The following is a 10,259-nucleotide window of genomic DNA, read 5'->3' as shown; positions in this document are numbered from 1 at the left end:
CATGGAGCTGTGTCTTGTCAGCCTTTAGGAAGTGCTCAGCAGTTCCTGGGCCTGCTCTCCTGAGGCTGGGTGAGCCCACAGACAGCCTTCTTTCTCTGCAGGGGGATGTGAGTGAAAGGTACTCAGTATCCCCTGCCTGTGACAAGGGAAAGCAGAGACCAATCCCTGGGCCCAAGGACGGAAGGCAGAGAAGTCAGCCAGCTGGGGAGAAGCCGAGGCAGGAAGGAAAGACCCTGACTGAAGCCTTCGCCCCCTTTCACACACTCCAACAGTAATCCCAACAGAGAGAGTCAGTTGTCTACACCAGCTACAAGAAAGTTAACTGAGAGCCCATCCTATACCCTGGGAAACCAGGTAAATCTCTAGAAAATGAGTTCTGGCCTTTCAAGAAGGCCTGAGCAGTGACTCCCGTCACAGCGCCCCTGAACTCCATCTTCCATTTCTGACAACAGGTATCCACGAGGAGATGGGTGATTTCCCAAGAATGGAGCTGTCGACAACCCCCCGGAATCCGCTGGCCACCATGCTCCATACCAGAAATGAGTCCTTGTTGGGCCAAGGACCGTGGTCACCACAGCACAGCACCCAGCCGCCTCTCGATCCCAAGCCAGCCTTCGGTCAGGTCTATGTTACCCTCCTCATCTGTGCGCTGGGAGTGTCCGGGAACGGGCTGGTGATACTGTTCCTCGTCTTCCACATCAAGAGGAAGCCTTTCACGGTCTACATCCTGCACCTCGCCATTGCCGATTTCTTGGTCCTCCTCTGCACGTCTGTCTTGCAGCTCATGAGCATCACTTACAGCCACTCTGAGAACTATACTCAATTGCACTACTTCATGTACCTGGTGATTTTTGGCTACAACACGGGTCTCTACCTCCTCACAGCCATCAGCGTGGAACGGTGCCTTCTGGTGCTTTTTCCCTTCTGGTACCACTGCCAACGCCCAAAGCACCAGTCGGCTGTGGCCTGCACCCTGCTGTGGGCGCTTTCTTTCCTCGTGTCTGGGTTGGAGAACTTCTTCTGCATTCTGCAAGAACAGCCTAAATTCCCCGAATGTCGGTTTGTGTACATATTTTCCTGCATCTTGACCTTGGTCTTTGTTCCTCTCATGGTGGGCTCCAGTCTGATTCTCTTCATCAAAGTCAGCTGTAACCGGAAGCCACGTCAGCCCGTCAAACTCTATGTCATTATTACGGCCACGGTGGTGCTGTTCCTGGTCTTTGCCCTGCCCACCAAGGTCCTGCTCATCCTGGCGTACTATGGCCATGACGCCTCCGTATGGCACTTCTATCCTCATCTGAATATGTTGTCTACTATCAATTGCAGTGTCAACCCAATTGTCTATTTCGTGGTGGGCAGTATTAGGAGAAAGAAAAGCAGAAAGTCACTAAAAGAAGCCCTGCAAAGGGTCTTTGAGGAAAAACCCATGTCAGACGTGGGTGCCAACTCTTCCTGCTCCTCTCCGATGGCCTTCACCTAGGACATCTCTTGAGAGAAGCGCAGTCTATTTTAACTCAGTGTGTGAAAAGATAAAGCCGTGTGGAAAATCACTTGTCTCATTTCCTAGCCTGGTAGGTCACCTAAGATTAAAAAGAAATTCATCTTTTTCTTCGGAATTCATAAGAATATTCATGACAATATTCATTATCAACATTGTGCATTTCACTGTTGGTGACTTTGTCGTCAATGACCTGTCTAAGCACCTAGGATGGTCCAGGCACTGTGTGTTACCACACATTATCTCATTGCATCTTCTTAACCTTATGAGATTCTGTTGCTATCTTTCCTTTTACAGATGAAGGACTGAGGCTGAGAGAAGCTAAGTAATGTCTAAGGTCATGGGGCACAGATATGGCAAGGCCAAAATGGGACCCAAAGAGTCTGATTCCCAAACCCATCCTTACAACCAAAATATTGAAGGCAATCTTTCAAAGGTCATATTCTGAACTATTTACAATTCTGTCCTCAACACTATTTCCCCACTCTCTCTCATTTGTCTCTGTCCATCTGTCTGTCTCCTTAATCTTGTGGTCCTCTTAGTCAAAGAGGGGAGGAAATGGTGTTGGCTAGAGTTTTTCCTTTCTTAGAAAGAAATAAGCATTATCGCTGTGGACCCCAAGCTGCTGGTGAAGGTTTTCAGGAGATGCTCCTGACCATTCTCTAGTGATATCCTGATAATTCACAGTATTGAGTACCTCCTGTCAGATGTATTGAAATATGAGTGCCCCACAGCCTCTCCCGAATAGCATCCTATAAGAATGAGAAGCAGCGTCAACAGAATCAAAGCAGCTTTTCTTGGACATGAAATTTTCCACCAGGTTTGGGGTTTTTTTCCATTTTGTATGAAGTGAGTATATATTCATGCATAAATTGAAACATACTGAAGACTGCTTTCTTTGCAAAATGTGTAAAAGCACATATTTTTCCAGAGTATTTCTCCCAGAATAATTTTTCCAGAGGATTTCAAATAGCTGTTTGAAAATCTCTCCAGGCCACCATCCATCATTCCTCATTTCATTTCTAAGTAGCTCATTTTGACTGCTGCCAATTCCTTTTGGAATGAGGGGTTTTCTTTTTTTATTAAAATAAAAACATTTTGCCATAGTCCCAAGGCACCACCGACGGGCTTCGGTAAATGCAGAGGCTCCTCAGGGCTATTCCTGGATTCTACTCACCCTCCATTTCTAACTGGGATAATCTTGTGGTCCAACTTGATTGATATATAATAAATTCTTAAGTTGGATTCCACTCAACCAATTCCACTCAATATATTCTAATTTGGTATTATTTGGGCTGATTCAAGAAAAGATACAAATGCACTTTATGGGACTTAATTAGAAAATGTCTTTTTAACAAACATGATAGCTAATTAACATTCCATCACCAACTGAGGATTATTCAATGAAACTGAGGGAGTTCTGATGGCTTTGTGGTAAGGAGTAGCACTGCCAACCCCAAAACGAGTGGCTCAAATCCATGGGAAAAATACGGGCAATCTCCTCCCTTGCAATTTACTGCTTCAAGTTCTGACTCAGTGGCCTGTAACAACAACAATTAAATGGAGAATAAAAACAATAAGATATCAACAAACAAACAAGTAAAAGACATGGCAAATACACATACACGCACAGACATCACAAACGCAGACACACAAATACAAATTAGCCATAAACATGCAAAATGTTCAAACTTGATGGCAATCAAAAAGGTACATTGAAATAAGTCACCTTCACAAAATTGCTCTTTGAGAATGTGATTAGCTGACACTCAGAAGCATTGTAAGGGAACTTTTGCTTATTGAAGAGATTTAGGTGAGGACGTTATCCACCACATCACACAAAGAGCTCCTTGTGAACTCTCAGCACCAAGAAAAAGAACATACTCTACAATAGAGACTAGCTGTTCTCTACAACTGTGTGCAGACAACTTGAGTCTTACTGTTTTTCTCTCCTCGCTTTGACTGCCAGAAAACTCGGAAACAAACGTATGCCCTACCTTATACAACTATCTATGCCGACTGTCAGAAAACTCAGAAACAAATGTATGCCCTTCCTATACAACTATCCACGCCCATGCGCAAGGTACCTGGGTAGGTTTTTGCTTCCATCCCAGTATGAGGATCTATTTCTCTCTCTGTCCTTGACAACCACACCTCAACTTGGGACTAAAGAACATCCCTGAGTCATTCCCAACTAGGACTTCTATTCATCCATTTAAAACAAAAATATTTCAAAACCATTGGCAGTAAGAGAGATGCCAATCAAAACCCCAATGTGATATCTTCTCACTTCAATAGTGGTGGAAAAGTTCAACAGGACAGAAAGCAATAAAGGTTGGCGAGAATGTGGAGAGATTGGAAGTCTCATACACTGTTGGTAGGACTGGAAAAAGGTACAACCACTCTGGAGGGCAGTTTGGTGTACCCTCAAGACGCTGAACATAGAGATTCCATATGACCCAGCTATATGACAACTAAGAAAAATAGAACTGAGGCATAAAAAGAGATTTGTACACTGATGTTCATAGCAACATTATTCACAACAGCAAGAACATGGAAACAGGCCAAATGTTCATCAACAAATGACTGGACTGAAAAACTGTGGTACATTCACATGATGGAATAGTATGCAGCTACCAAGAGCAACAGTTTTGAAAAATACTATATAACATGGGAGAGGCTAGAGAGCATTATACTGAGTGAACTAACTCGGGTGCAAATATTGTATAAGACCAATATTGTAAAAACAGAGGGAGAGCCATTAAGATGTATATGGATATCCAAAAAGGGAAGAAGAGGAAACAGAGGGGCCGAGGGGAGGGAGGGGGAAATCATGAGGTCACAGAGTTTGATGGGTGGAGGAAGGAGACAGAAAAAAAATGTACACGGATGAAACACAATTAAAAAAAATTATTTACTGAATATTTGCATACCCTGATCAGAATCCTAAGAAAACAACTAAGATCAAGGTAAAGGTCATACCTTCAAGGAACACACATTCTAAGAGGAGATTAGCAATAAAATGAAGTATGTGTCAGGCACCAATATTTGTTGTTGCTGTTCAACCAGCTGCTCCATGAGAGAAGGAGGGATAATCTCCTCCTGTGCGATTTTCTGCCTCTGAAAACCTGCACAGGGTCAGCTATGGGTTGGTTCCAGCATCACAGCGCACAGCAAGGTAGGTACTCTACCAGTACTATAATTGAGCATTAAATAGAGAAAAGGGACAGAGACGGCTATTATCTTAGAGATGATGGCCAGGGAATGGGCTGCAGCAATGGGCTCAAGCGTGTCAGAGGTGATGAGGGGACAGCATTCAGATCTGTTATTCACAGGGTCGCTGTGGGTCACACTCGACTCGATGGCACCTAGCAACAAGAAGCCAGGGAAGGTCTATCTCTAGAAGTAGTAACACAAAAGCAGTGACCAGACTAGAGTGTGAAAGCAAGCCGTGGGACTTGGACTCTAGAGAGAATAAAGCAACGGTATTTAGAAATAATTCATGACAGCTGCCACGGTGTCCAGAGATCAGGAGTCAATGTGGAAGAGTCCTTGCTGGTCTAAGGTAGGACCACCAGCATCTACAAGTCAACAGAAGACCTGTCTATACCAGCAGGTTCAGTCAGAAAAGCCGGGCTACTAAAGGCAAAATGGGGGGTGGCGTGGATGAGCGGAAGGGGAGCTAAGTCTGGAAGGAAGGAGTCAGAGGATCCTAGAAACTATCATAACGATGTGAAGCACTGGTGTGGGTGGGCTTCAAGGAAAATTCTAGAAGCTGTGCACGTCTGGTTCCTGAGATGGGAGCACACGGAAGAATCTGAAGGGACCTCTTCAGAGTAGCCAAGTGTTTGATGATTGGCTTGGGGTCACTGTTGGTTGTCAGGTCCAGGAGCTGGGAAGTCATACTGCGTCTGGGCCCTGACAGGTGCCTCTGTGTCTGTTATTCCATTAGACCACAAAGCCATCTCAGAGTGTATGTCTTCTTCCCTTCCAGCTTCCAAATCTCTCATGAGGTTCCTCTGTCAGCTAACTTCAGCTCAGAGCCATACAGGGACATGGACTGAGGGAAATACAATTTCCAGACTTAAATATACCATGCGATCCAGCAATCTACCCGTGTTACCTTACCATCCACACCCACTCTGTCAACCATGTTTAGCTTGAGAAGAATCAAACAGAAACTTCATCCCATGTCCTTCTACTTAGCAACGTCTTTTATTAGACCACAGGAGCCTTTTTTTGTTGGGTTGTGGGTTTTTTTAGAAGAATATTTACTTTTTTAGTTGTTTTGTGCTTCCATAACAGAGATATTACAAATAGATGACCTTAAAAATTTATTATCTTACTATATTGTGACTGTTGTTGAGTGCCATCAAGTCAACTACAACACAAAGAAACCCTCTGAAGAACAGATCATTAAGATAGCTCCATTTTGCACACAGGAGCCTTTTCAACCTCTGGGAATTAGTGTCAGCAAATTCTAATGTCTAGGAAGCCCCTCCCTATCTCTGGTCCAAGGAAATTGGTCCTTCTCTTTCTCCGTGCTCATCCATTCTACTCAGTAGTCATGCCAGAGGCAATGTCTCCCGTCACCACTGCTGATCTACAGAGAACAGCCATCGTGGGCCCTGAGACCCCATGCTCCTCTCATTAACACTTCTCTAAGGCCTGGTGAAGAGTTGTCTGGGGCCTCCTGGTTAACGAATTTAGTGGGTGAGCAAGCAGGACATTTATCATAAATCGACTCCAACATTTAGCTCCATAAGCTTTGGCATACTTTCCTCTATAGTATATCAAAGACGTTTTGGCAACTCCAGCCTTTGAGTTGGCTCTGCAGCTACCCTGAGGGATGTGGGCTCATATAAATCAGCCCTACTCCACCCTGTTTGGTCTCAGAGATCCACAAAAAGACTGGACTGTAAGCTTGCCAATTCTCCTCTAACTCCTTTTTTCCAGTTCATGAGATATCTAATCTGTGGGTGAGAGGTGGATAAGGGGTATAGGGAGAGCAGTTCTGTCAAATGGAACAACCATTCAAACCACCCCATTTTGCTTTGCTTTTAGCTTAAAAGCCAAGAATCCATGTCTTTGACCCTGGGTGGTCTCTTCTCTATTCAGCTTCACTGTCATCTGACCAGAAATTTCCTTTAACTCCCAATTACTTTTGTCAGACCAGGAATTGAAATACAACTTACTCAACAACAAAAGAGACAAAATTGGTGCTAATTTGTCAGTAATCATTCGGTTAAGAGACAAACAAGAGCTCTCTTCTGTAAAATGGTCTTAAGGTGGTTGTTCGCTCTCATGTTGGCTCTGGCGTAGGGAAGTTAATTCCCCGGTCCTGCACCAGCCACCCCAGTCACCGATGGCTCTCGTCTCCAGGTAGGTCCTTATCACAGAAGACTTCCCTCCGTTTTGCCGACCCGGTGCTTCATCAAACCCTTTCCTGAGGATGGGTCCAATGTAAGCAAGGCGAACTCCTGCCATCCTCGTTTCTAGGAAACAGGCTGGCTGTCTTGACTCCAAGACTGATGAAAATAAAGCAGCAGGATCGATTTGGGGATTTTAGGCTGAGGTTTCCCACCCCTCTCACCACAGCCCTCCACCGTCCAAACCAGAGACACTCAGCGTCCCAGGGGAAGGTGGCCACAACCTCAAGCAGAAAGTCAAATTCTTGGCTCCTGTGCTGGATTTGTGTAGAATTTTGGAAAAATAGAGCAGAGGGAACTCTAAGAAAGCCAAAATTGGTTCAGGGGCAGGCGGGGGAGGTGGGGGAGTCGGCTATTTATTTTTCTTTTTTTTTTTTCACGATTCTGAAGACTTGGCACAACACATGAATAGCAGGGCCCCTTGGATCCTACACAGAGGCTACATGGGAAATCATGAGTCCAAAATATGCATGATGGCAAAGAAGTTATCTTTCCATCCCCAGGAAAAAAGCTCTCACTAACTGGGTTTGTGGGGGCCAGAGCTTTAAGGCAAAGGGGCTCTGAGTACCTTATGCTGGCAGGACGGGGGACTACAGAAAATGAAGCCCGTGGCAGAGGGTCTTCTGGGATCACATAGGCTCCTGCACACACTTCACAGCAGACACGTGGCTAACGACTACAGAAGAAGAAAGACTAGGGCTGAATTGTGGACCCTGTCTAAGGCAGAGGCTAATCCAGAAAAGACCCTTTGAGGGAATTCAGGGTCTCTGCAGATGATGGCTGAGTTGCCTGGAGTTGTGGTCCATTCAGTAGAACCCCACAACAACACAGACCGTGGAGCATTTAAAAGTCATACAAGGTGTTAGGACAATCCTAATTGATGTTCTTGTGCACTCCATTTAAAAGATGGAGGCCTCACGACTGTCCCTGTGAATATGGCCTCATCTGGAAACACAGTTGTTCTGGGATGCTTGAGGCATGACTTTGACGAGACTGTGCAAGCTTGGACTTCTACTAACAGCAAGGAACTTTGTGTGTCTACCTGGGAACCGAACGCCATGCTCAGGCTTCCCTCTGATTAGGTCCTCGTGTAAAAAAAATTAAAAAAAATATTAAAATCTTAAATAGTACATATGTTGAATGATTTTTCAAGCCAGAATTATTAAAAAATGAGCTTCATAAAGTAATCTACCTGAAAATATTGTAAATATTACCTCACTTCTGATACAGGGCTGATTCCAACAAGTACCAAGCAGGTTTCACCATTGTGATGTTTGGCTTTCCTGACTTCATCTTATTTGAAACTTTGCATGTCACTCTTATTTAATGTAACCTCTATTGTACTGGTTTCTTATATTAGGAGAGTACTGGTTTCTTGTACATAGGGTCGCCATGAGTCGCAAACGACTCGATGGCACATAACAACAACAACAACAACAACAACAACAACAACAGTTGGTTTCTTATATTAGGAGAGTCACTCCATTTAGCTTTCTCTTCCTTTTTCACACTCCACTTCCACTTCATTTTGCATGCCGTGAAGTGATTGAAAAGAAGATGCAGGGCTCAGGAGCTGTGATTTTGTAAAGTACTATATAACATGAGGGAGGCTAGAAAGTATTATGCTGTGTGAACTAGCTCAGTCTTATAAGGACAAATACTGCATAAGACCATTATTGGAAAAATAGGATAACTAGTGAAATGTGTACAAAAGTCCAAAGGGAAAAGGGGAAGGAAAGGGGTCTGAAGGGGAGGGAGAAATCAGTCACAGAGTTTGGTGGGTGGAGTGAGAGGGTGAAGGAATTGGGAAAAATCCAGTGCGGACCTGAAAAGATGGGATGATAGTGGGCATAGATCAATGGTAATTAATTTTTTTAGAGTTCTTATTTTTTTAATTATTATTAAATTTTATTAGTTTTAATGAACATTTACAGAGATTTTTGGTTCTCATTCATTCATTGTTGCATTGTTTTATCTACCCTCCTCCCCAGTTCATTCTTCTTCCCCCGCCCCGAATGTCTGTTTTAATTGTTCAATTGCCACAGTGCTTGTCAAAGCCAGTTCTGATTAATCTCCTTTGTCAGTGTGTCATTTGCCATTCCCTATCACTCCTCCCTGAGACTTCACCCTGATTCATAAGGAAAAGGGGGGTAATTAATTTTATAAAATACGATGTAGGGGACTGATCGTGTGAAACACAATGTGAATAAAGGAATGTGTGAAACACAATGTACATAAATGAAGCACATGTATATTAATTCTGTATGCAAACCAATATACAATTTTAAAGAATAGAAGACCTGGTTTGGATCAGATGCATCTTTTGCTATTTAACATTTCACAGACATGTTCTACAGCAAATCTGCCTAATGCAATGCATCCTTTGATTTCTTGGCTCTGCTTCCATGCATGTTGTTGATCTGAATAGAATTAAATCTCTCATAACTTTCATTTAAGGATTTTTTTTTTTTTATGTTTCACGTTCAAGAGCAATCTCTAGACCTTTGACTTTGGTCTTTGGTCTCACCGGTAAGCTGTTTTTCAGATACGATCAAGTTTGTCAGCTAAGTTTTACTGCTGTCAAAGTTCCTATTCCCACTCATGGCTAAGGGGAGAATGTCTACTCCACCCAGGAAGCTGTGTGACTTCACCTGCCTGGCAGGGAACACTCTCGTCTACTCCACCTGATGGGAGGTAGGCCATGAGGAGAGCCACCTTCCCCAGGAGCCAGCATCAATATTCGTCAGTGTCTTCCCAGCAGCTGCCCACAGGGCCAGGTGTGATTAGCTCATGCTGGCATCCAAGACTTGTCTTACCCAGGTCAACACTCTGCCACACTCCCATTGAAAGGAAGGAAATAATCACCGCAAACGCACTCCAGACTGTTCTATCATGATCTCTTATCTCTAAAACATCCTGGGTGCTAACCCCGTGTGTGCACACTTGTTTAGAAATTGCATACTTGGGCTACATGTTCCCATATATTGCGTACATTACAAAACACGGAGCTCTGGTGGCCCTTGTGATAAGAAGCTGCGCTGCAATCCCAAAAGCACCCACTTCAGCCCCACCTGCGGCTGTGCAGGAGAAGGATGGGCAATCTTTTCCCATGTGATTTACTGCCTCTGAAAAACCCACTGGAGAGTTAGATAGGGGTCAATTCTGACTCAACGGCACACCATAACAACAACATTATAAAACACACAAAGTAAATGGAATACTATGCTGCATTGAAAAACAAGGAACTCATGCAATATTCTTCAAAATGGTTGACTCTGGAGAACATTATGCTGAGTGAAATATCCCAGTCACAAAAGGACAAATATGGCATG

The 10,259-nt window shown here is 43.9% G+C and overlaps 1 protein-coding gene across 1 annotated transcript; it reads left to right on the top strand.

Moving 5' to 3' along the window:
• The first annotated feature begins 484 nt into the window (after positions 1-484).
• On the top strand, positions 485-1,480 carry LOC102858154 (mas-related G-protein coupled receptor member H-like). The gene has a single exon (XM_006882816.1). It carries the CDS (start codon positions 485-487, stop codon positions 1,478-1,480), a length of 996 nt encoding a protein of 331 aa, XP_006882878.1.
• The last annotated feature ends 8,779 nt before the right edge of the window (positions 1,481-10,259 follow it).

Source organism: Elephantulus edwardii, unplaced genomic scaffold (genome assembly GCF_000299155.1).
Source record: "Elephantulus edwardii isolate Elephantulus edwardi_28Jun2011 unplaced genomic scaffold, EleEdw1.0 scaffold00024, whole genome shotgun sequence".
NCBI classification, from domain to species: Eukaryota; Metazoa; Chordata; class Mammalia; order Macroscelidea; family Macroscelididae; genus Elephantulus; species Elephantulus edwardii.
The sequence above is the reverse complement of the archived record's forward strand: the minus strand, read 5'-3'. Positions and strand labels throughout refer to the sequence as shown.